Source organism: Armigeres subalbatus, chromosome 3 (genome assembly GCF_024139115.2).
Source record: "Armigeres subalbatus isolate Guangzhou_Male chromosome 3, GZ_Asu_2, whole genome shotgun sequence".
NCBI lineage: Eukaryota > Metazoa > Arthropoda > Insecta > Diptera > Culicidae > Armigeres > Armigeres subalbatus.
In genome coordinates, this window is record NC_085141.1 from 359523239 (window position 1) to 359551010 (window position 27772).

At 41.0% G+C, this 27772-nt stretch overlaps 2 protein-coding genes across 9 annotated transcripts in view; both read right to left on the reverse strand.

Annotated features, from left to right (window-relative positions):
• Positions 1-14409, reverse strand: part of LOC134226232 (sodium-dependent neutral amino acid transporter B(0)AT3) — a 161348-nt gene extending 146939 nt beyond the window's left edge. For 6 of the 8 annotated variants that reach the window (XR_009983429.1, XR_009983422.1, XR_009983423.1 and 3 more), the window contains exon 1: positions 14272-14409. The gene's annotated coding sequence lies outside the window, so the exon portion shown is untranslated. Of the gene's footprint in view, positions 1-14107; positions 14181-14271 lie in introns of those variants that run through there. The other 2 variants (XR_009983428.1, XR_009983427.1) reach the window with 2 other exon arrangements.
• Positions 14410-27066: 12657 nt separating this feature from the next.
• The window catches only part of LOC134223385 (galectin-7-like), a 48778-nt gene continuing 48072 nt past the window's right edge, over positions 27067-27772 (reverse strand). Inside the window, exon 4 of the mRNA XM_062702526.1 lies at positions 27067-27624. Within this exon, the coding sequence (XP_062558510.1) occupies positions 27526-27624 (99 nt within the window). The 3' untranslated portion in view covers positions 27067-27525. The remainder of the gene's footprint in view (positions 27625-27772) is intronic.

Consider the following 27772-nt stretch of genomic DNA (forward strand, 5'->3'; position numbering starts at 1 on the left):
ACTTTCGCCTCTAATTCTATCATGAACATGTACGTCCAAGTTTGGAAGATGATATTAGCATTTCCATATCATTGTAAATCGTTTAACTTCACGAAGAAGTAACACACACGAAATCATTAATTTAGTTTTAGAGATTATTTGGAAGAATTTCTGAAAGAACTCCTAAAACCTTTCCCGTGGATATTTCAAAATGGATTTGCGATGGATTTTAACAAAGTCTTGACGGAATGTTCAAAGGAATTTTCGAAAAAATCTAGGAATGTTCCTTCTAGAGTAACTTTGAAAAATCCTCAGGAATTTCTGCGGATATTCCATTTTTCCAGGTTTTCTTTAAAAAAAATTCGTCCTAAAACTTTGCAAGGAATCCCAGAAGAGTTAGCGATGTTTCCAAGGTTTTCCTAAACAATTTTCTGAAGGAATTCGTGGAGGAAATTCCTGAGGAAAATTCCATGGAATACCCATAAGAATTTTCGAAAGACTTTCTGGAATTCGTTTCCGGATGAGTTTTTTCTCCTTAAGGCGATTTCCGAGGGAATTTCTGGACGAATTGCTTCGGAAATTCCTTCAAAAATTCTCTTATGGATTCCTCCGGAAATTCATGCAGGAATTCTTTTGGGAAGTCTTTTAAACGACCTTACCGTTGAGGTCGTAATACGTATCTGTCAAGGTACAAATAAGTGTTGGAATCAAATAGGATTGTACAAACTCGTCCTATGACAAGTGAAGATATTCCACTAAAAGCTCAAAATAATTTTCTTAAAAAATTCCGTTAGGAAATCTTTGGGATGTTTCTCCAAGTATTTCTTTGAAAGTTTCTTCTAAAAAAATCCTTCATAGATTTCTTCAGAAATTCTTTTGGATTTTCTTTCAGGAAATCCTTTGAAAATGAATTAGAGAATGAAATATTTTCCGATAAATAATTGTATTTTCGAAGGAATAAAACAAAAAATAAACAACAAACACTAAAAAATTCCAAAGGTATTACTGAAAGAATTTTGTAATGAGCTCATGAAGGCATTTTCGAAGAAATTCCTGCAGAAGTTCCCGGAGAATGTTTTAAAGGAAGAACTTCTGAACAAATTTCTTAGAGAAACTTCAAAGAAATTCCTGATGCAATATCTAGAACAATTTATTGAAGGAATTCATGCAATAATTGAAGAAGAAATTTCCAAAGGAATTGCTTAAAACAATTAAGGAGTTGCTAAACAATTTTCGAAGAAACTTTTAATGAAATTTCTTGAGGATTTCCTTGAGAAATTTGCAGAGGAATTGCTAAAAAAACTTCCGACGGAATTCCTTTAGGAGTTTCCGAAGGAATTCCTAACAAAATTTTCGTAGGAATTCCGTAGGAAATCCGTAATTGAAATTCTAAAGTAATTTTCGGAGAAATTTCGTTAGAAATTAGTTACACTGGACACAAAAAGGGAAAAAGCATTCACAGTAGGGATTTAATAATTTTTCTTAATTGGTTCGCCAAATAAGTCAACTGTCCTACTAGCACAGCTCAAAAAACAAAGAAAACTGAGGCGAAAGTATAGAATTGATAGTTCCGTTAGGATACGTCCGTCTCGTCGCAACCAACTTAGCTGCCTCGGAGAGGACAAAGCAGAGAAAGGCACTGCTGCTGTACCGTCGACCAGTAACAGCTGAATTGATGGACGCATGGAGAAAACAGAACTGTGCAATAAAAATTCTATTCGACTAGATGCTGATGTCATATTAGAAATTTAGAGACAGTACTCGTCGATAGAAAATCCTTCCGCACGCGATGGCATATGAGCAAATCAAACCACCTTCCATTTATATATCAGATATATTTTTTTAGTTGGTATTCTTCAATTTCCCGGTTAACCTGATTTTCCACATCTTTTTGAATACCACCTGAATTTTCTTTGATTTTTTGTGAATTTTTTCATGGGGTTAACTCATAGTTTCATCATAAAGGTCGTAATCAACTAAAACCCACCCGTGTAAAAAAAGAACCGGGTGTAGGGGAAGAGGCCCCAAAAGGCCCCCCGAGGCAAAACGCCTTTTGTGGTTTCCCTCATTTTTACCGTCATTAAGATGTCCGTAACAAAACTAGATCTAAACTTATGTAGGTTAGGCGAAAAAAGTTTCAAAATAGTGTATGGGAAGGTCGGAAAAACCGAAAATTTCCACATTTTAAAGAAACATCTAACATTTTGGCGAGGCAAAATGCCCTAGTGGCACTAATCTACAAAGTACTTGCGTCTCCACGGACTATCCATACTAGAATACTGATTCGCCGACGCGTGGTGCTTTGTTCCCTAGGAGCTGCCAGCTAGAAGGCGTTTTGCCTCATGAGTTTGCCGGCAACAAAATATCACCACTTTTTTGAAATATGAATATTATCAATATGATTGAGATTTTTGACAATTTTTGAATGGCATCAACTAGCTTTATTGTTTAATTGATGCATAATGTAAAAATACCCATGAAAAGCGTTACAAATTAGACAATAAAGCAGTGTTTGCTTAGCTAGGGCATATTGCCCCTCCTTCCCCTATCAGCTTCCACACTAATATTCTTCCCTCCACCTCCATACGGGAGTTTGGCAGAAGGAAGGTCGTGCCAACTCCGCTAGCAATGATGGTTCGCTGTAGTTGCATGTCCGAAAGATTGTGAAACTATTGAGAACTTGAGCTACAGGTCCTAAGCCCTGGTAAAGGAGGAAGGTTGCGATGGCTGTTATTCATGGCCATCGTGTAAAGCAAAAATGGATAAACCCCAATGCCAAGGTGTCATGCGACCGTGCCGAGGGCTGAATGGTTGAGGGGGTTCTAAACATGCTCAACCGCGAACGGAGCCTGGGGTGCACCAGGGCGAACACCCCAGTAAGCAGCCCTTACTGCACTACGGCGGGGCACTGGTGCAGCGGACATTTATTTCCCTAGCTACTCGTGGGACCAAAAATGAGTACAAATTCTACAAACAACCCTCAAGGTGACGACTGCCTCTCTCAGTCGTGTGAGAGCGAAGTGGAGAATACTCTGAGTCAGCTTGGCCTTACCGAAGACCAGCTACTCAGTAGTTCGCAGGAGAAGATGGAAATATCCTGCCCTCAACGCCTATCTCCCGGAGCAGCACATGTTTCGACAAAGCTGATCCAGATCTACAACCCCCTCATCGACCGACTCCAACCTGTTGGACATGGAAGATAACGAAGATGATGGTATAAGGATCATCATCAACCCCAAAATCTTTAGCAAGTAGCAAAGGATCCGAAGATAACAAGGGTTCTACGGAAGCCAAGGGTGCTCCGAGAAAGAAAATCCCCACACTCACACGCTCGCAGAGGAAGCAGCTTAGAACTCTCCGGGAGAAGGGAAAAGACCGGAATGAGGCCTTGTCCATAATCCTGAATAAGGAGAGCGAGCCCACTTCCTCAAAACGCTCGAGAAACGACCTAGACAAATCCGCCACAGAGGACCCCAAACAAAAAAGGGTGAAGCACCATCTGGATCCGAGAGAGCGCGCCCAACAGTCCTCAAACCGCGCGCCTCAGAAAAACGTGTCTGGACAACAAAACCCACCCATGAGGAAAACAGCTGGTATCAGCTACAGTGATATGGCCAAAAGCGTGAAGGTCGGGATAATACCCAAAGACTTTCCCACCGTCCAACTCACTACAGCCCAGCTAGACCTTCTACAAGAAGCACTCCTGCTCAGAGTAGTTCAACAGCGAAACGAGCCAATAAAACCCAAATTCAACAACCTCATCTACAAGTCCGGTTACATGGTTCTAATCTGTAAGGATCAAGAGACTGCTGAGTGGTTAAGGAGAATATCCCCATCCATGAAACCCTGGGAAGGTGCAGAGCTGATGGCAATGGACGAAGTGGCGATTCCACGTCCAGAGATGGTCCGAGCATTCTTCCCACAAAGCTCCAGCTATGATGACGACCGAATAAAGGCTCTCATAGAAAGCCAAAATGACATCACAACAACTAATTGGCGTATTGTGAAACGATCCATTCTGAAAGATATTCATGTTGAATGGATCTTCACAGTAGAGGGTGCGTCGATGGAAAAGTTGAAGAAGTCCAAATACACCCTCAACTACCGATTTGGTGAAATCCAACTAAGGAAGATTACAGATCAACCGACTGCCGCTACCGCCAATCCGACTGGAAGGCCGACCCAAGAGCAATCTGAGGAGGCCTCCTGTTCAAGCGAGGTTCGGCTAACTGGAAGGCCGACCCAAGAGAAATCTGAGGAAGCCTCCGGTTCGGGCGAGGTTAGTAAATCTCACCCCAAAAGCACCATAAAGGCTAGTCTGTCCGCCTCTAAAGGAAAAGCTCGAAGCTTACATGCGACCCCTGCTCTAGTGGTACCAAACCAAAGGTATCTAAACAGGGCAAAGGGGTGCAAAAGCGACAGTTTGACCACAGAGGCGAAACTGGCGGGCCAGGTTGCTACAGGGAAGAGAGAAACCCAAACTGTAACATCAAACGACATCCTGATGATCCGCAACATCCAAAGCCGGACAGTCGTCGTCCGGAAAAAGCGGGAACCTCGGAAATGGCGACTAAAGTTCTGCAAGTGAACCTCCACCATGCTGAGAGCGCCACGGGTGTGCTCTGTCGGAGGTTCACCAAAGAGAATTTAACCGTGGCCCTCATTCAAGAGCCATGGGTCAATAAATCCAGAATACAAGGTATTCCACAACACTCATGTAAGTTGGTATATGATGACAGCCAGCTTTCTCCTAGAGCGGCTATTTTATTACATAACAACTGTAAATACTTTCCAATCTCAGAATTCATAAAAGGGACATCGTAGCGGTCAGGATGGAGGTACCTTCCGCCAGAGGGAGTAGAGAGATCTTGGTGGTCTCGGCATACTTCCCAGGTGACGTGGACGAAATCCCTCCTCCAGAAATAGCTGCGCTCGTAGCCTACAGCCACCGACACAACATCCCCTTCGTCATAGGGTGCGACGCAAATGCACATCACACCGTATGGGGAAGTACCAATATAAACACCAGAGGTGAGTACCTGTTACAGTTTCTCTTCCAAGAACATTGACATTTGTAATGTTGGTGACAAGCCCACGTTTGAAAACTCCATTCGTCAGGAAGTTTTGGACTTGACTCTATGTAGTCGGTCTATCTCTGATAAAATAAAAACTGGCATGTTTCTGAAGAAATATCAATGTCAGACCATAAACACATCATCTTCGAATGGGAAGGGGTCTAACGATGGAAAAACGTTTAAAGATCCTAAGAAAACTGATTGGGAATCCTACTCAGCTATCCTACGATCCGAAGAGTACATCATAGAAAGTCACATCAAGTCCATAACACAATTGGAAGATGCGTCCAAATCCATTAAAAACAAAATCCTTAACGCCTACCAAGAGAGCTGTCCAACTAAATCAACTAGTTCGAGTAGAGACGTTCCATGGTGGAATAAAACTCTTGAGAAGCTTAGGAAAACTGCGCGTAGGAGTTCAATCGTGCTAAGCGAACTGGCGATTGGAGCCTATACAGAAAGGCCCTTTCGAACTACAACAAAGAAATAAGGTCAGCCAAACGGAAATCGTGGATTCTAATGTGTGAAAGCATAGAGAATACACCCGTAGTGGCCAGACTCCAAAAACTCTTTCAAAAGACCACTCCAATGGTGTGGGTAGCCTCCGAAAGACGGATGGTTCGCTCACTGTAGAGCCTAGCGATACACTGAGCGAATTGTTAAAGATCCACTTCCTGATTCAATCCCTGAGTCGAGCATCGGCGACCAAGGCACTGGAATTGCTGTCTCAGATCCACAAGAGATCCAATCATGGGTTTCTGGGTCTAAAAAGACGCAATAAAGGTTGCAAAGGAAGCTTTCACTCGGGCCAGGGTTGAGAGGGCTGTGAGATCTTTCGAGCCATTTAAGTCTCCTGGCATGGATGGAATATTTCCAGCGTTGATCCAAAAAGAGGAGAAAACACTGGTTCCACCCTTGGTTGAGATTTTTAAGGCGAGTCTGATTTTGGGGCACATACCTAACGATTGGCGTCAAATCCGGGCTGTCTTCATTCCGAAGGCAGGCAAGAGAGATAAAACCAACCCCAAAGCATTCAGGCCGATAAGTTTATCCTCTGTAATGCTCAAAATTATGGAAAAGGTACTATGCGAGTACATAAATCACAAATTTATGAAAGCAATGCCTTTGTCAAAAACCAATTCGCTTATCAAAGTGGAAAATCTACAATCTCGGCACTACATACGGTAGTTCAAAATCGAAAAACACTTAATGCAAAAGAAATTGCTCTTGTAGCATTTCTTGATATTGAGGGCGCATTCGATAACGCTTCTTACTCGTCTATAGGGTCAGCAACGTTGAGGAGAAAATTCGACCCATGCAGTGTTACCTGGGTACATGCTATGCTAGCTAATCGGAAAATCTCCTCTGAGCTTAGCGGTTCATACATCACTGTTAAAGCAACAAGGGGTGTCCGCAAGGCGGAGTGCTTTCTCCTTTGTTGTGGTCACTGGTGGTGGATGAGCTTCTAGACAGCTTAGAGAGAAGAGGCTTCGAAGTGGTTGGATATGCTGATGACGTTGTCATTATTGTACGAGGCAAATTCGAAAGTGTTATCGTGGAAAGAATGCAATCTGCCCTAAATCACACTATTTCCTGGTGTCAAAAGTATCAACTAGGCATAAATCCTACAAAAACTTCCATTATCCCTTTCACCAAACGGAGAAAGGTACAACTGAAACCCCTTTTCTTGAATCAAACACAATTAGTTTATTCAAGTGAAGTAAAATATCTAGGTGTCATACTCGACGCAAAGCTTAATTGGAACTCTCATCTCCAATCAGTTGTGCAGAAAGGTCTCAATACACTTTGGGTTTGTTCAAAAACCCTTGGTAAAAGATGGGGCCTAAAACCAAGTATGATCATGTGGATATATAAAACCATTGTCCGTCCCAGGACAACTTACGCTTCCCTTGTCTGGTGGCCTAAAACTAATGAGGCTGCTGCAAGGGCTAAGCTCAACAAAATCCAACGCACCGCTTGCATAGCCATCACTGGTGCAGTTCGTAGTACACCCACTTTGGCCCTAGACGCAATGCTTCACCTGCCCCGGTTAGATCAATTCATAAAGCTGGAAGCGGAAAAAAGTGCTCTAAGGTTAAAGAGAACAAAAACACTGCTGTCGGGAGACCTTACGGGTCACCTCACCATATTAAATGAATTTGCCATAAATCCCGCAATAGGAATTTGTAGTGACTGGATGGAAACGGTAGTCAATTATGACTTACCTTACGATGTGTTCATTCCTTCCCGCCAGGAGTGGGAAGGAGGTGGACCCAGCGTTCCAACAGGCTCTATAAATATAAATAATCTGACAGGATCCGGAATCTATGGCCCTACAACAAAAATTTCTGTCCACTTAGGACAGTGGCCCACAGTATTTCAGGCGGAAATATATGCAATATTAGAATGCGTGTTATTATGCCTGAGGAGAAAGTATAGATTTGCAAAAATATGTATTTTCTCTGACAGCCAAGCGGCACTTAAGTCGCTTAATAACTACACTTGTAACTCAAAGCTAGTGTGGGAATGCATTCTGGCTTTGAAAAACTTATCCATACGCAATCGAGTCTACCTATATTGGATCCCAGGACATACGGGTCTAGAGGGAAACGAGATTGCTGATGAGCTAGCCAGGAATGGATCTAATGAAAGGTTCATTGGCCCTGAGCCCTTCTGCAGGATCTCAGACTGCTCTGTAAAAATGGAACTGAACAAATATATGGTCAGTCAAATCACATCAAACTGGAATGCACTTCCCCATACGAGCCAATCCAAAAGGCTCGTAACGATTAACCCCAAGAAAACCCAACAACTATTAGGTCTCAACAAAAGGGATCTCAACATCTACACCGGTCTAATAACTGGACACTGCCCCTGCAGATACCATCTACAAAAGATCGGAGCAATCCAAACCTCAAATTGCCGCTTCTGTGACGAGGAGAGAGAAACATCAGAACACATCCTCTGCTATTGCAGTGCACTCACCCAACGTAGGTTCAAAGTTCTCAGCAAGCCCTTTTTAGGGCCTGCTGACATATGGATCTTATCCCCCAAGGACGTGGTTGGCTTCATAAAGCTAGTCTCGCCAGAATGGGGGAGTCACATACTGTAACTCAGGATCTCTATTCATCAATAATAGATGGTCTTGAGTTCAGTCGATACCAAGGTATCTCAGTGACAAACATGTTACTGAGATAACTTGCGTATTTCACAGTAAAAGGGTATATCACAATAGTCCTAAAATCTGGACGCAGTGATCTTCACCCGACAAACGAGGAAAAAGGTCGTGCGATATGTGCCATCACGAATATTGCCCCTCCGCTCGCTTTCAAATCGACTTCTATAAAAACATTCTTCATGCCTGCCGTGTCCTAACGGAACTATCAATTCTATACTTTCGCCTCTAATTCTACCATGAACATGTACGTCTAAGTTTCGAAGATGATATTAGCATTTCCATATCATTGTAAATCGTTTAACTTCGCGTAGAAGTAATACACTCAAATCATTCAATAGTAAAGAAAATTGATAAAAAAGTGACCTAATTAATATGCTACTTAACTCGAAATTCCTGAACTGCAATGATTTACCTAGGCAAGTGGCAGATCTTATAAAAATGGAAGCGCTTTAGGCATGCATTCAAGCCTTCATAAAAACTTATATACACTCAACCTTCTTTTTACGGCGTTTTTTTATACTTCACTTCGTTTTACGGCCTCCTTTTTACGGCACGTAACGTAAAAAGAATTTGAAACATTATTGACATCCAAAAGAAAGCTTATAAGAAGGCACTCTTAGAAACCCAAAGAACAAAGCAGATGCTTTGTATATTCATCATTTGACTTCAACGATTGTTCCATTCCAGGACCTAAGGTCTACAAGCGTAACGAAAGAGTAGTTATCTCTTTTTAAAACTGGTTCATACCCTATTTGATATATTAAACTAAATTCCGTTCCAGGTCATCCAAGGATTCCCCGGAGTATAGGTCTTGAGGTCTACGTAACCGAAGGGCTGTTATCTCTTTTTAAAAATGGTAAACCAAACTCAATATGCTTTAGGCAGCCGTTCCTTTCCAGGTCATCCAAGAATTCCCTAGACTCCTCAGCCACGGTTTCATTCCAAATATGTCCTCCGAGTATTTGTCTTTCACTTGCGTCTCAAACGTAGGCATATGAGCTGTTCTAAAATCTCCAAATAGTCCTAGAGTTTGAATTAAATGGTCTACCGAATCAACCAAGTCTTTCATGATTTATCAACCCAATTATGTTTTCCGAGTATTTTTCTTTCACTTGCGTCTCAAGTTCAGATATATGAGTAAGATCTCCAAATCGTCCTGGAGTTTGAATCAAATGATCTGCCGAATCAACCAAGGCATCCATGATGTCCCCTGCTGCGGTAACAACCCAATTATTTTCTCCGAGTATTTGTCGTTTACTCAAACGTTCACTGTCGTCTCAAACGTAGGCATATGAGTTGTTCTAAGATCTCCAAATAGTTCTAGAGTTTGAATAAAATGGTCTACCGAATCAACCAAGGCTTCTATGATGTCAACGCTCGCGGTATTTAATCCAACGGTAATAATTTGGATGACCCATAATACCTCAAAACTATTTTACGATATCTGTTGACCACCCACGTAATGGATAGAATTGAATGCATATTTAAGCTTTAAGTACGGAAAAAAGGTTTTCTGGCAGATGTAGACCATAAGTCCAGCACACAAGGAGAGTTTGTATGAACCAGAATGTCCCGATAAAGACATAATTCAATGCTTAAAGAAGCTTTCAGTACAAAAAATACCTTCTAACTAACTGTAGATTACAAGCCCCAAACTCAAGGACAGTTTGGATGATCCAGAATATCTCAAAAATATTTTACGATATCCGTTGACCTCCCAGGAGGTGTAATGGATGATATTAAATGCGTATGGAAGCTTTGAGTACTGAAAAAATGAGTTTTTCTTGCGGCTGTAGATCTCAAGTCCCGAACTCAAAGACAGTTCGAAAGATCCAGCATATCTCGAAACTATCTTACGATATCCGTTGACCCCCCAGGAGGTGTAATGGGTATAATCAGGGTTTGCAGAAATCGCTCTCAATAGATAACGAACAACGATAAAAGAGAGGTAAAAACCTCTTCGAATCATAATAAGCCATGAAAACAAAACTATCGCACTTGTATGCAAGTTGAAAAAAAAAAACGATTCGGATAGGCGGCCCCCACACCGAGAGGGTTTGATGAAACGCTTTGTTCTCGCTCATTTTATGTTGGGGATCATTTTTTTTCGCAAAACTGTGTAAAACCAGTTGAAATGCATCATCAGAGCCAGTGCCCCCCCGCAATCTGTTCATCATCGTAACAGCTGTACGTATCAGTGTATGCAGACATGATATGTAAGAGATTTTCTCATTCTCCTTTTGGATTCAAACCCAGGGTATAATTGAATGCATATTGAAGCTTTGGGCTTTGGGCTGAAGCTACTTAAAAAGATCTTTTTGCAGCTGTAGATCTCAAGTCCCGAGCTTAAGGACATTTTGGATGACCCAGAATATCCCAAAACAATATCTGTTGACCTCTCAGAAGATGTATAATTCAATTGAATGCATATCGAAGCTTTGAGTACCGAGGGTAGCTCAGAACTTTCGAACTATTGCGTTTAAAAGTTATGAAGAAAATTGTTGGTTGATTGGCCTTACAGCGTTTGCAAGAGCCATAATGTAAGCAATTATTTATGATGTGCATCATACTAAGACAAAACCTGCCTTATAAGCAGGAGGTCGTGGGTTCAATTCCAGGCTCGTCCCTTTCCTACTTTGTATTTCTATCTTAGTTCTTTCTGTGTTTCACGTTATACCAAAACGATTCCTACTGTTATAACCTTCCACACAATCCCCAAACCTCCCGTGGCACCTATGAGAGGTCGTAGAGTTCTCTGCATCTTTCTTAAGTAGGTGTCCAACAAACCGTCCTTCCCCTTCCTCAGCATTCGCAAGGACGTGGCCAGGACAGATCTCGACTATTGGAGAGTACATTGCTTCTATCTAAGAGTTAGTGATTAGTCCCAAATCAATATCTGTGGTAACGGATGAAAGTGATGCTACTCTCATACAATAGTCTTGGCTTGTACCACCTACGAATTTGTGCGAACTGCTAAATGCTAATGCTAATGCATCATACTAAGACAAAACCAAGGGATTGAATCGATAAAGGCATCGTCACCACTAGGTGGATTAATTTGTTTTTTTTTTCTATTATTTTATGGATTTTTTTTAAATTTTTTTATGGAAAAATTGTTCTATGGAAAATTTTGTAATTGTTTATTGCTAGTATTGATTTTTTAATGGAAATTTTTTTATTTTTTTTTTATGGAAATTTCTTCATTTAATTGCACTTTTTGCTTTTCAAAGAGATAATTTATTTTTGTTTTGTGGAAAATTCTTAATTGTTTTTAAAACTTTTGCATTATTTGTGAAAATTTTATATTTATTTATTGTCCATACCCTGATACCTTGAGAATTATAGGCAATTCTCAATTAGGCCGTTACAAATATTTAATTACCATTACCGTAGATCGTTACAAACATTTTAATTTATTTAGTAGTCCTACTGGTCACCGAAAGGTCAAGGCCAAGGGGGGGGATAATAAAAAATAAATATTAAAATGAAAAAAATCAAAAAACTCCTCGGATTTGTTAAAGAATGTTTTGAAAACCCTCAAAATTATCCGAATTTTATTTTGTTGCCCCCTCAAAATATTATTTTTTGGCAAAATAAATTCATGGGGGGGGGGGGGCGACAAAATAGATTTTAAATATTTGTATTGGCCTTACTTATGAAAAATTTCTAATTCTTGTTGGAAATTTTATTTTGCTGCCTCTTCATGCGCCTTCACCCGAGACATCCCCTGAGTGGGTATTTACACATGCATCTGTTATTTAAAGGCTATTTCTGGTATGCCAGTTTTCGACCAAGCAAATGGTAAACAAATAATTTTACTATTTTTGTTGTACGGATACATAATTAGATTCAAAATTTTCTTTTCCTTCGCCAAGAAATTATGTCTTCCTCTCTAATACCCTCCAGAAACATCCTCTAAGCAAATATTTCCACTCTTATCTGTCATGTAAAGGTTATTCCAGCAGCAACCGTCTGCTACCAAGCTAAGGGTAAACAAATAACTTAACTATGTTCGTAGAACAACAATATTTTTTCTTCTAAATTTTATGTTCCGTTTCGATTTATTCTGCCATTTCAGCTACTACCGTTTGCAACTTAGCTAGTAAATAAATAAACAATAATAACAATTGACCAAAATTGATGTTTTTTGACCATGGTAAACCTTATGAGACTAAAAAACATGTTTTTTTGCGATTTCCATTCTCTGACACCTCTGAGAAGTTATTTAAATTTTCAGTTGTCGGTCAGGATCTATTTGTGCCAGATTATTAAATAGTATGTTGTGGATAATTTATATTGAAATATCTCCAGTAATGCAATGTGCACTGATATATAATTTTTTTTCTATTCAATGCCTTCACAATAACAATCATCTTCTCATCCACTTCTTCCCTTCAATATAAATGCTGGATTTCAGCCAGTTTTATATGTGGACGTAAACTGTACGTTGTTTGTTGGATTTGTTCATATAATACTGAATTCGGCTCCGTAAGTATGATAATGACTGAGCCTACCAAATAAATAAAAAATAGGCTTTTCAACCCAAAATATATAAAATCACAGTGCATCGCAAGGTAGACTTATCAGGGCTTTGAGATAATCGCCTTAATGATGTACTAGGGTGGGTGTACCTATCGTCGCCATACTAAAGAACAACAATGTTTAAACATATAAACAAAAGGCATTTGGATTGTGTTTACATTTAGAGCGAAACACATGTGAAAACCGCATTAAAATTCGTGATAGTCCCCAAAATTGCTTAATCCACAATAGGAACACATGTACCAGTTGTGGCACTATTTTTAAATTTTTTTTTCCTATTATGGCAAATCCCATTGTTTTCTTATGGGATTGCCAATAATATAATAGGACCACTAGTGCGATAACTGGTGCAAAAGACGACACAAATTAAGCAAAATCAATTTTCACAATTATGTTTTGTTTGTTTTGGAGGAGATAAAAGGTGTTATCGTGTCACATGAATATTGTTCACTAATCACAACATGTTTCGTGATGATATGATCTGCCACTTGGTGTATAATGCACTAGTCACTAGTGCGACAACTGGGCCTATAACCACGACTGGTACATCTATCCTTTACTTTTCTGTTCGGTGAATTGGAGTTATTTCCTCCATTATTGAAAACATGTTCATAATCATATTCGCAAATACGGCGTTTTGGACTTTATTTGTGTCATTTACTATCGCTATGTGCGAGCTCAACAACGAAAAAATCACAAAACAATTTGCGCTTCCATTATTTGTCTTCGATTGGTTTGGGCATCTGGTCTTTATTCTGAAAGCCATCACCTTACATGTTAGTTTGCATAAACAAAATCTGTTTAGAAAAATCGATGCTCAAATTATTAGTGATATCCATCACCGATGTGATGGGTTGAGACAAAAAATCTGCTTGAACCACTGTGCACTGCGAAATGTAGGCTTTCTTTTTCAACCATGAACCCGGAAAATCCTTGTATGCGAGGGAAAGCACATTTTTTGTCGAGACACCTCCTGTCGACGTCATCAAGGTTTTCAGGTGTTTGAACGAAAATTTCTTGATGTTATGCAATTAAGCAACAGTAAATATTTTGAATTCGTTTTGAGTTATTGTATTTTGGACAGTGTCCAAAATACAGCTTCCCAACAATCACCGAAAAGGACTAGCGTTATATAATTCGATTTTCTAGGACCGAGACGACAAAGACGATGATGAGCCGTTAATTCGAAAATACCATCAGCGCAATTTCCGATTCTAATTAGGGGACCCATTTCCGCAGCTAATTCGTGTCCATCTAATTCGATTTCCAGCGCCATCCAGTTTAATCCAATTGTCACAGTACGCGAAACTTTCCACTAAACCGTTTCACCAACATTTTCAGAATTTTCACTGACACCGATTGGCATTGATTTTTTCTCCAAAGCAGCCGGAGCATTACACAGCTTCCGTCCGTCGCACATGGATAGCGGTGGTAGCGCTCCCAAACTGCTCGTTTGCCAATATTTGAATATACGATTATATTGAACACGATGTATACCGTTTGAACGCAGCACCACCCACTGTTCTCCCGGCAAAGGGGGAGCCAGGCAGGACGACGTACACACGGGTGGAGGAAAATTCGACTGTTCCAAAACTGCTGGCTGGTTTTTCAATTTTTCACGACCGCACGGTTTGAACTCACGAAGGAAACTGATCGGCGACCACGCGACGAGCGTTGAATGAATGCCGGAGAGCGTGGTTCACGTTCGATGGCATATGCGCTTCGCAATTTTCCCTATAGGTACTGAAGGTACACGGGTCTACGCGGTATGGGTGTGTATGTTGAGAATAGGGAGCGATATTAGTTGCATCTCTAGGTGGAAAAGGTTGGCCTCCCCCCGATCGGTTACCTGTCATGAAAAGTTGACGTGTGCGTTATGACTAGGATGTTGTAGGGATGCTTATTTATTGAGAGCAGACAGATGTTTATTTTTTTATCGTTTTTCAGTGTATCGTTCGTTCGTTGAAATCAACATCTTCAATTATAATGTTGTAACAATCGCGTCTGTTTGTGCTCTATGGAGAAAAACTCAATCTATATTACTTTCCATTATCGAACATTTTTCTGAGCCTCGAGGCAAGAGAATGTAAAATGTGAATGATGTTATGGGACTAGAGTACTGCAAGAATATAATAGATAATAGAATATATAAGAATATATTCTAATAAATGCAAAACACATATCTGGCATCATGCGAAAACTATCGAATTCGCATAATGCCAGATATATGTTTCTCGAAATTTAGTCTGCTTGTAAACAGCACCATTTTCAAACTTAAGTTTAAAAAAATATTACAAACTAATCCTTAGCAATGGCTATCCCTAACCTTTTCTCATTCTTCTGATTTTCATTCTTATTTTCATTTTTATAAGACCGTTTAGTTAGTCGACAAATTATCAATTGTTTATTTTTGGGATAATCCCATTGTGCGATTCATCTTCATTTCAACGTTAAATTTTACTGAATTCTGGCAACATTTATTATTGTTCTGCCCTTTTTATTTTCACGGGAAATTCTCCAAATTTCTCCGAAACATTTCCCTGAGTTTTCCTGCACTTTATTCTGAAACTAGATGTATGTACCCCACCTTGCACAGAATTGTCAGCCTTAATTGTCAGGTTAATTTTGTAGTTGCTGTTACACATAATTGGAGAATGAAGAATCTGGAATAATTTCTTGAGAAAATTTCAAAGAATTTCTCCAGGAATTCCACCGACAATTTATTCAGGAATTATACCGCAAATGAAATCAACAATGGAATTTCCGGAGGAAATTCTAGATTAACTCCCAAAAAAATCCTGAAGGAATTCCTTCAAGATTTCAACTGGGAGATCCTCTAGGAGTTTCTCCAAAATTCCTCAGGGAGTTCCTCCGGAAATTATTCCGCGAGTTCCACCGGCAGTTCCTCCAAGAATTCTTCCAGGATTTCCTCCGAGAATTATTTCGGTAGTTCTATCGGGGGCCCTTCTGAAAATTCTTCCGGGAATTTCTCCAGAATTTCCTCCGGGAATTCATTCAGGTTTTCTTTCTGGAATTCATGCAGGCTTCTTCAGGAATTTATATAGAAATTCCTCCAGAAGCTCCTCCGAGAATTCTCCGGGAGGTCCTCTAATGATGATGATGATGGTTCAGCTACATACCCCTACAAAAGTTACAGGTAGACGAAATTTGTCTATAAGATAAATTATCCAAGATTTTTTCCGAGAATTCTTCTGGTAGTTTCGCTGGCAGTTCTTACGGGGTTCCTTTAAAAATTCTCCCGGGAGTATCTTCAGTAATTCCTCCGGGAGTTCCTCCGAGCATTCTCTGAGAGTTCCTCCGGGAACTCCACCGGCAATTTATCCGGGAGTTAGCTGCAAATTTCTCCTGAAGTTCTTCCGATAGTTTCTCTTTTCTTATAGATTTACAAGTGAAATTATGGAGCGAAATCGGAGGATTTCCGTCATTAATTTCAGAAGAAACTTCTGGTGGAATTTCGGGAGAAAATTCCGTATGTATTCTTGAAGAAACTGTCGAACATTTCCTGAAGGAAATGCCGGAATTTTTTCAGGAAGAATAGCCGAAAAAATTTCTAGAAGTAAAACTTAGAGAGAAGAAAAGAAATCTTCAAGAAATTTCCTCATGAATTTTCTAAAAAAAATAGTGACGGTTTTCTAGATCTGGAGGAATTTCAATTACATGAGAAGGTTTTTCGAACGATTTTCAATGGAATTTGTGAATAACTTTACGGAGGAATTTAGAATTTCCCAGGGGAGCTTCTAGAAGGATTTCAAGGAGAATTCTTGAGCCCGAAACGGTTCCTAATAAGTTTTTGGGAATCTTTCCACCCCCCTGCCACAATTAGGCTATGCCCTTACTAATTACCACCCCACTTTCTCTGTAATCGTCTTAATATGTGTCCCCATTTTGATGAAAATCGGTAAAGGGGTTGAGATACCTGGATACCTACCTACCTACCTGGTTGAGGTGTTAAGAAGCTATACTAAATTGATCGTTTTTAACAACACCAAGCCCCTTTTCCAATGACCATCCCATCTCCACTACAGTCGTCTCCTTAGGACAAAGAATATATGTTTCGAATTTGGTGGAAAACGATCAAGAGGCTCGGAAGTTATACTGAACTGATCGTTATTATCCTATATGCGTCTCCATAGGACAGAGCAGTAGATTCTGCAAAAGGTCGTGATTGTCACAAGACAGAGAGCAAAGCGCCTTTTTCTATCTCAGGCGACCAAATGAAAGTAAATCATTATTATTACACATCAGCAGGTTTGTTCCTGACCCAACGAAGTTAGGTGAGGAAAAATACAACCGTACAAAAAAAAACCAGAATAATCCACCTAGCGGTGATGGTGCCTTTCTCGTGTATTATAAAACAAGAAAACACATAAGAATTACAAGAAAAGCACATAAGAGAGGTCAAAATTGCACTTTAGGAAGAAAGATTCAGCTATTTCCAACAATTCACATTTATTTGCGTTCATTTCAATGCATAGCAACAGCTTTTGAAAAAAAAAAAATTTTCGATTTTGAAATTTATTTTTTCCGAGAGGGGACCTATGGGAAAAATGGGGAAAAATCAATCAGTACATTCAAAGTTAATTGCCTATATGCCGGGTATTAAGCCACCCGGAGTGGAAATTAATTACTATGTCTGAAACTTGATTATGCATATGTACAACATGTGATAGATTTAGTTCGGAAAAGGTATTGGAGGGTAACCGCCCCTTCGGTGGGGTTTGATCCCACGACCCCAGTTCGCATGACAGGTGCTTTCCCTACTAAGCTACGAAGGACCTCCGTCGTCCTGATCCTATGCAGGAACTTTTTAAAGCAGCCATGGTCAGACAAAACCTATGATAGGTGGTGTGGAATTCCGCTGGCAGCTTCAGCGGAATGACCAGCCGAATAATCGGCTGCGTCATTGGTAATTGCACGGAGCTACCTACCTACTTACCGATGTGTCCGTGCCTGGTGATGGTTGATTGACGAAAGAGGACCGTTGCTAACCTACCACCTTGTCGAGCTCGGTGACGGCAATGCTTGCTGTAATGGCACATGATCCGATGCGCATGCGTATGGCGCATCTCTCGCATTAGACAACACATGGCCCACAGGTGGAAATTGACCTGACGATACTTCCTACTAACGCAATTCGACACATCTGGAATTAGCCTGTGGCTCCAACGACCTTTGACTGCGGTGCCCAAGCTCTCTGCCATTTGAGCAACGAGGCTGCTTTCTTGGCACGTCGCACTTGCACTGAGTCCCTTTCGTTAAAGCACTCCAATTCTTTCTCTAGGATTATGTCAATCGGCATCATCCCAGTTTTAATGCACTCCGCCTGATATTATATGGTACGATATGCGTTTGCGATTCGTAGACACATCAGCCAGTGCACTCTGATAAGTTTCTTCACGTTGTACTTGGCATTTAGTGGTACGACCCATGATGACGCAGTCGAGGAAACATCAACCTATCAACCTACGCATCTGACTGTGCACCGGCGATCTGTTGCGCATCATTTGTGATAAAGCCTTTATCGCAAATGATGCCCGTTGTCATGCATAATCGACGTGGCTCGTGTAATTGAGCTTATCGTCGATCATCACACCCAGATACTTTAATGACCTCACGGAGTTGACTGTGCAGGTCATTACTCTCATTCTCGCTTGCTGTAACCCATGGCGGTATTGCACTACAACGACCTCGGTATTGTGAAGTGCAAGGGATAACCTCCTCGAGTTGAGCCATTCCTCGATTCTGCCAATCGCATACGAAGCCTTCAGTTCGACTTCAACGAGAGTGTCACCCGTCTCCTCTAGCATGTCGTCATCTGCGTAGCCTTCTATTTATACACCGGCCGGGAAACTTAAGCGTAATACTCCGTCATACATGATATTCCACAGAACCGGTCCGAGGATCGATCCCTGTGGAACACCCACAGATACTTCTATTGACTGCTGACCGGTGTTGATGTTGTATATCAACACCCTATTCTGAAAACAACTTTTCAGTATCCCTCAAGCGATGCAGGGAGTTAGCTATAGCTGCCCAGCTAGCATCGTTAAACGCATTCTTTACACCAAGTGTAATCAATGCACAGTACCTAATACCTCGCCCATTCAAACCACGCGCTACCTTTGCCGTATCCGTTACCGACCAAATTGCTTCGATGGTAGAACGGCCTAGTTCGACAATCTATTCAGGATCAACCTCTCTAGCAATTTCCCAGCTGTGTCGAGTAGAAAAAATGGTCTATATGCCGAAGAATTTCCAGGGCTTCGGCAATAGCATCAATTTCTTCCGATTACAACGGTCTGGGAAGTTTCCTTCATCTAGGCATCGTTGGAGGCATCTGGATAAGCAAGAATGGCGTGCTTAAGGACCAGGTTGGGAATACTATCCAGGGCTGGCGCCTTATTGAGCTTGAGTTTTCTTGCAGCTACGATAAGCTCCTCGTTAGTATCTTGGTATTTGTCCCTTTCCCTTACTAACTGTTGATAATAAGATGATATCGATTGTAAATATCATTAAGATTCTCGGCTCCGTTAAGTGTTATATACGCATGAGCCTGTCAAATAAATACAATAGATAAAAAACCCAGATTAATCCACCTAGCGGTGATGGCGCCTTTCTCGCGCAAAAAGGTAATAAATGTAGCCTTTACGCTTACACCTCGATGATGTACAAGAAAGGCAAAACAGTTACACCATCTAATGTTATGATAGAAAATTTACACTAGTAGACGGCAGATGGCGCTGCCGAAAGTTTCTCGAATTTCCTATGTTGGAATTTTGACTTTCGGACAATTTCATAGTACTATGAAACTGAACGAAAAGCATACTTACGCCTAAATGCGTGCATCACAAGCATCTTTATAGTACGATGAAACTCTTAATGGGAAGCCACGGATAAAATATTCATAGATGCAAGGCATTTTTCATAACACATTATTGTTCTATGTGACTATGTCTCATCACTATTTTAATATTCTCTATTTTTTGCAATTTGCAATTATTATGAAATTCAATAGTGATCAACAGCGTTTTAGTCTCTGTCGGATGCAACTTGTTGCAAGAAAATCGGTTAAGAGTTTCTATGTGAAAATTTGGCTAATGTTTTTTATGGCATTTTGTGCACACACACACGCACACACATACACACACACGCACACACGGACAGACAGACATTTGTTCAGCTCATCGAGCTGAGTCGAATGGTATATAATAGTATGGGTCTCCGGGACTTCTATCAAAAGTTCGATTTTGGAGTGAAATGATAGCCTTTCGGTACAACTTAGTTGTACGAGAAAGGCAAAAAGCTCCTCGTTAGTCACTTGCGGTACCACATCCACTGACTCGTACGATGTAGTGGGCCAGTTCAATGATTCATGTTTCGGAAACAAGCTTTCTACTATTCTGGCTAACATCTCTGGGGATCTCTCTGGAGGCGTGTTGTTTGTCCTAGCCAGCACTATCCCATATGCATCCCCCCATGGGGTGTCATTGGCCATCCTGCACAGCTGCTCAAAGCAGGCTCTCTTGCTCCATTTTATCTCGTAGTTCAGAGCTATGCTCGCTGACTGGAATACCCGGCGTCTATCAAACCTTTCAGCATCTAGCACTTCGCAACTTTCTTTTAGCTCTAAGACAGGTTCTACGGAGATGGAGCACCAGTACACTGGTTGTCGATTACCGGAAGGTTTGGTCCTTCTTGGCATCGTTATGTCGCAGGTACATGTTAGTGCCTCGGTTAATTCTTCGCCACTTAGTCCTGTAGTCCGACTTTCCCATCGTAGTGTCTTCTTGGTTAAACTATGAGGTACGTCATCCTGGATCAGTAGTACCGATTATCAATGTAGTTCCTTTGCGTGTTTAACCGACCATAAAACGTACTTCCCGATGGTCACTGGAAGTATGCCCCTCATGAACCTTCCAGTATGGCTCCATCAACCATCCCGCGCTGCAGAAGGTCACATAGATACATGAATCACCGTTCGGTCCCCTGAACGTTGGCACTTGGCTTGGTTCAGCAGAATTACGTTTTGAATCGCGGATTCCTGGATCTCGACATTGTACTGATCTCTCAGTGCGTCTACCACGTCTCCGGTTACCTCATCCAGGCCCTTGCACTGGATGTACGAAACTGGCACTAACTTGGACCCCATTTACCAGGACCTCCTCTGTCAACTTTTTATACTCAGAACTCTTCTGACCAGCATCCCGCTTCAAGACGAGAATCATCTCGCCTTTCCGCGTTCGACGGATGCAGTTAACATCTCCTCCTAGACTAGAGAGCTTTTCGTTGCATCTCATAGTCTTCAAGACGTCGGCGTAGCTTTTATCGTCAGTCTTGACGATAATCGCCTCACCTCTGTCTTTTCGCTTGCCACTGCCATTGGAAGGCGCACCCTTTTTCTCACGGGCTCTTCCCTTCTTAGCAATGGCCTTCTCCGCCATTTTCCGCAATCCTTGCGACTTGTTGACGACTCCGCTTCGCCTTTTTAGGATTCACGACATCCGTCCACGGCAGGTCCTCCTCCCGGCGATCCTCAGTTACCCTCTTTAGAGGAGTCACTGTTTTCCGTTGATCCTTTGGGCCGACTGTTCGCCCACTCCTCTCCGGGCGAGTTTCCGCATCTCTCCTCTTAGGCGGTGCTATAACCCTTTTAGTTACATACAGGTCCGCTGCCTGCGTGATCTTACTTAGCCTCGGAGTTGCATCGCTGATGGCCATCCGCTTTCGCAGTCTGACTCTCCGTCAACCGCTTCCTCTCAGTAAGGAGACGAATCTCCGATTCGGCCATCTTTCTGGCCTTCACCGCCTGGCTCACCGAAGTCGCCTCAGTGAGAATGCGTATTTTGTGTTCCTAGAGCGCAGAGGGTGAGTACGGCCTGTTTCAGATCCTTACTATAGTTGACGCAGGTATCCAGAAACGTCGGTAATTACCTCCTTTCTCTGGCCTCCGCTATTCTCGTGGTTAGTCATCACCGAGTTTATGACCTTGGTCAGAGTGGAGACGTCCATTTTTACGTCGACCGGCACCTCACCTGAACCACCACGGCCATCATCTTCGCCTCCTCCCGGCTTTGGGGTGAGCGATTAAGGCCACTTCGTCTAGGGTCCTCCTTACCGCCAGACACCGCTCCTTCGTCTACTTTTTTGATTTAGTTGAAAGAATCGTTGCTGTTGGACCCCCCTTGTGACTGCAGTCGAATCCTGCTGGTGTAGTCGCCTTCGCGATCCCATGGTTATCCATACATACCTTGCGGCATGCAGGGAGGCCATGCGATAGTTGACACTTTCGTGTTCAGAGCCAGATCAGCGCTAGTCAGGAAAGAGCATCTGAGCCTACTCCCACTCAGTTGGTAAACTGAGTGGCAAGATTGTACCGCGTGCTACAAGGCCCACCCACGGTTTTATGGGACGGAAGAAAGCCTGACTATTAACCCATTTGCCGCATAGAATTTTCAGACTACCAGCCCTCGTTTCACAATATTGCAATATTCAAAAACATAGTCCAATAACATACATCCAGTTAGGATCAGGATGTTACTGGATTTAACACTGCTGTACCGATGCTGATGCTGTGCCGATTGTGAATTTCTGTGAAAAATTTCTTATTATCAATGGATTGTTTTAGTTTTAGTCTATTTGTATCCCAAGCAGCACAAATTGTTTCACTACTGAACATTTCACTGTGTTGCAACTATTCGGAAAGAAACAATCTTTGCGTATGTGCCATCAAATATAACTCTCTTGCAATCTAAAAAGCGCAAGAAGTGGAGCCTACGGAAACATCATACGATTGCAGTAAAATTGCAATAATGTTGCGAAATACTACAGCGGAAAAAAATAAAATAAAAATATGAAACTGGATTCGATTTATGGATCTTGTGATTGATAGTCCTTCACTCTACCACAGCACCATTCAACACTTCGAAGAGTTTGCATGTTGACTCACCATAAAAAAACATACTATTATGAAGTTTTGTACTTGGGTTTCCTGTTACTTGATTGCACCATCACAGGAAAAAAAATGTGAGTTGTCAAAACGTTGAACGATGCTAAATTAAACATGAAGACACATTCAACTAATCTGCAACTTAATTTAAACAAAAAAATAAATTTTGAAAGACGCATTGAAGTTACATGGTAAAAATTACGCAACTTAATGATTTTGTTTCGTGTTTGCAACATGAAGTGCAGTATTCTTTGTTTGTTTGTTTCCAAATGTCAAACACGTACTGGATTGCAATTTTAATGAAACATTGATCACAATTCGAACGTTTTTGACATCTTGATGCAACTTTTTCGTGCTTTGATGTTTTTCCAATGACTTTAATGAAGCTTTTGCTTTTAGAAAGATGTTGCAAGTGCTAGTTGGGATGGATAATTAGAATTTTGAATGGTTTAGAAAAAAAATGACCTTCAATCATCCAAAATACGTCACCATTGGCCGCCAGATCATCACAATGTTCAATGAAGTATCGATTTCACTATTCCACTTTATGTTTCACTACATAGCATCTCCTTTCTGTCTGTTACATTGCCGCCTTGCAACATGGTGTCCTTATACTCTTTTATTCATAGTTGTTTTGCTGTTACCATTTTTACAATCGCATCTAAATCACATTGCCAGTTTTTTATGTCCAGTAAAGTCGAGAAAATTTCCAACCCGAAAGGTAGTTAAATTATAGCCAATTATCAATAATATGGGAATCAATCGCGTTATATTACATACTAGCAGACCCGACGAACTTCGTTTCGCATAAAATTGATTTATTCTCTGATTAGATCTCGAGTTATGAAGAAATTGGTGTTTCATTTGTATGGGAGCCCCCCTTTCCAAAGCGGGGAGGGGTCTCAAACCATCTTAAGAACCATCCCCGGGCCCAAAAACCTCTGCATACAAATTTTCTCGCCGATCGGTTCAGTAATTTCCAAGTCTATAAGGTTCAGACAGACAGAAATTCATTTTTATGTATATAGAAGAAGAAGAAGAAGAAGAAGAAGAAGATTATCATTGACCGTTATTGGGTCGGGTCAACTGTTTCTCACAAATATTTTTCCGGGGCTGCTTATAACGACAGCGTCCTTCAAACTCGTCAAGGATATTAATGATCGCAGTGAACCAAACTAACTTCCTCCCGCCGGCCGTGATTTCGTCCCTCCAAAACCGTCGCGTCACTGGAATCATTGTTGTCATTCGGCGACAGTAGCGCTCGAGCTATTTTTAGCCATTCACCACCACATCCCCATGATGGAACACACCTCTTTTTGTGCGCGCGAAATAACATTGAAACTTGTGTTCATTGACTGCTCTTCGGGCTCTTCGGAACCATCCAACTAGCGATGTCCTTGGTCGAGCGCTGCGCTGATGCTGGCAGCTGTAAGAGGTCTTTTGCGTTTTCACATTCTGGCCTTTCCTCTTTCCAAGAACCATCCCTGCCGACCATTAGCGAGCGTAGGATGAATTGCGTCGTTAGGATACTGTGTCAAAAATTTCCCATAATCAGCGCCATCACGGACCGCCTTGGCGCCGCCACCATTAGATGGGGAAAGGATGTAAGCTGGCTGTTATGTGGGTGTTGGTATATTTATGAATGACGACATTCGGCTCAATGGGCAGGAGCCGAGATTGAATGGATCAATTTCGGTGCTTGGCCTGGGGTGTTGTGGAGGCATATGGAAAGGTGTGTCGGTGTGGTTATATATCTTGAGGTATTTGTGGGCACGTGTCCGAAGTGGATGTTTATCTTATTGTTATTGGAGAGCATCCGAAGGGAATTACAAAATTGCTTCTATTCAGGACGTATGGAAGTATAATATTCGGATTTAACTATAGAAAAATATGTTTTTCGTTGTTCTAGCTCTTTTTGTATTTTAGTTTAAGATAAACTTTATGAAGTTTATTATGAAGTAGACATGCAATGTAGTGAAAGCGACCTAGCTTCACTGAAAATGCTTTAGTCTGCCTGTTGATATACCTCCACTGAAAATCTGTTTTTAAGTGAAAATAAAAACTCGCGTAAATACAGAAATCCGAGTAAATCGCAGAATTCTGCGTAGGAAACGCAAAAAACAGAAAAAAAAGCAACCTTAGTCTATTTTGCCTTTCTCGTATACTATTTTTGGTTAATTTTGAAGAGAATTTTGGAATTTCGTATATGATTAAATTACACTATTAAAGAATGGATTTGAAAATTCGAATCGATGAAGGCTTATTAAGGGTCTGTATACGAACTACGATTCAATTTTTCTTCAGACAACAGTTTCATTCTTTAGACGTCAGCTGGAATACATAATCACGGATCATGGAATCATGGAACATCACTAATTACCTAACGTGGAGCCAGCAGAGAGCCAACGTCTTTGTAATGCGGAGGTTCGTTTTTTCAATTAGTTCATGTTGATTTTTAGGTTTTTGTTTAAATGTCTTTTACAGATCAAGTGTTTGACCGTGAGCCCTTTATTTTTGTGTTGTGTGCATAGATTTTTTTTAAATATTTAAGTTTATTTCGCATCAAAGAACATTCCTAAAGCTTATCATGTGACAGGACTTCTACGCTACTGACACTACGTTTGATAACCTCAATAGGAACTAGCGACTTAATTGCTGGTTGGTCCTCACCCGAAAAGGCGCAACGAACCCTAAATCTTTCTTTACAGTCACCAAAGCGTTCTTGAAATGTTTTCATCCCGGCCAGACGGAGGACCTCATAAGTTCATGTCCTGGGAGGAGGGTTGAGGATTATCCTCAGGAAATTGTTTTGAACTCGTTGAAGTTTCAGATGATGAGTTTTGGCACAGCTTTCCCAGTCCGGCATGTCGTATTCGATCACGGGGAGGATGTAGACAGCAAGCTTATTTTTCAGGGACAATGACGACCGACGCGATGGTTAGTAGTTAGTAGTTTTGACAATACGTTACACTTTGTCACCGTCTTGTCAATCTGTTGTCGGAAAATAAGTTTGCTGTCGAGGGTCAAGCCAAGGTAGTGCCATTGTTCCCAGGCGGAACACGTTTGAGGGATTTTGAATTGAGGAAGATGATGACCTGGGTCTTCGCCGCGTAATTTTAATATTCCAGCTGGTGAGGTGTTCTGTCAGGGCGTCCAGGCCTCGTTGAAGTGTTTCTATTAAGCCTCTGATCAATCTACCTTTGTAGACGATGGAGGTATCAGGAGGTTCTGGCATGTCGGAGGTGAACAGGTTGAAAAGCAGGGTCCCGAGGATACTGCCCTGGGTTGATGTCCTGCGCATTGAAACTCGCCGATGAATAGTTGTTGATGATTTTTACCAGGTAGCTGGAAAGATTGAAGCGTTGTAGTGTGTACACCAGGCCATCATGCCATGCATTGTCGAATGCCTTCTAGACAACGAGTAAGGCCATGGCAGATATTTTTGAAACAGACTTTTTCCTTCTGATGTCGTTGGCATCTCGGTTCAGTTGGTGCACGGTGGATCGACCGCATCGGAAACTGAAAGAGCTCCTCGAACAAGATGTTGTGATGTTCGGCAGATCCAAGTAGCCGGCCTTTTCAATTTTCAAATAGCTGATAACTTTTTGGAGAGGAATGATCCTTCCCAGGCTTCCGGATGGGAATGACTTTCGCTGACTTCCAGGACGATGGGAAATAGTTGAGACGGAGACACTACTTAGGTACTTAGGTACTCAATAACGGAGCACTTATGTATTTGAGTTCGAGATTCAGAATGCTGTCGAAACCTGAAACCTTAATGTTTTTCGATGAATTGATTTAGGCCATCGATTCGCCAGCTCCTTGACTCCTCCGAAAAGTCCGTGTGGACTGACAATGTTTTGTCCAATGGGACCAAAGGTGGAATGGGCCGAGGCTTGGATTTTAGAATTTTAGTTTTTTTTTTCCAGGATGGCTTAGTGCGGTCTGGGAGGATGCGGATTATATTGGAGATGTCATTATTTATGAGGTCCTCCATTCGGGCCTGGATGATTTTGGTCATGCGATTGCAATATGTATTAAACCAGTACGTTGATACTGCCTGCGAGACGAAGGTCCGTGAGAAACATCGAAAACACTAATCCTATATAAGGCATGCGTAGTTAATTAGTGTACGTACAGTCTCCTAGGATTGTTGAAGAAAATAGAAGCTGTATTGTTATCATCTCGTCCTTACACTTTCCCTTCCTGTAATTTTCAAAACAAACAGGAACTGTTGGTTTTATGTTTCACGGTTTGGTAATATCACTCTTTTAAATAAAATAGAAAATAAAATAGAGCTTTACAACATATAAATCCACATTAGTAATGATAAATGTCTGGTTCGGTCATCGAGATTATTTTAATTAAATAGCGGAATAGCGGATCTAATTGGTGAGTGATTTTTTTTCCACATAACAATAATAAATGTATTTCGAAAACATACAGGAGCTAAAATTAAACTATCTACAAAAGGGCCAAACCACGATGATATTATTCAGTACCAGTGTTGTAAAATGTAATTTGCATGTCATTTGACTAATTTGACCTAAATAGCTATTGAAGTCCGATTCATTCAATAATTTTCAGAACATGCCTAACGCCTGAATGGTGCAATATTTTTGAATACCTCAAATATAAATTCTCTTTGAAACAAAGTTCTTCGAAATTTATTGAAATGAATTTCAATGACATTTACAACAGTATTCAGTACTATACGATGGTAACAAATGATTATCTTTAAATGTAATGGCTGATAATCTGGATAACTCTGACATCTTCGACAGTCACAAACGAAGCCGTTTTGATAGTATATATACGCCTATGCCGCCGAGTACCGCCGCCAGGATGAACTTAAGGACCTTGAAAAGTATGCAGCATATTTTCTGTAAAGAAAAGAAACCATATATTTAGTAGGCAAAAAACATTGTCTATGCTCACAAAAACCAAAATCTGATTTCATGGTTTACGTATATTAGATTACTTTTCATTCTTTTTGTCCTAGCATTTCACAATCTTTTATTTATTAATTTT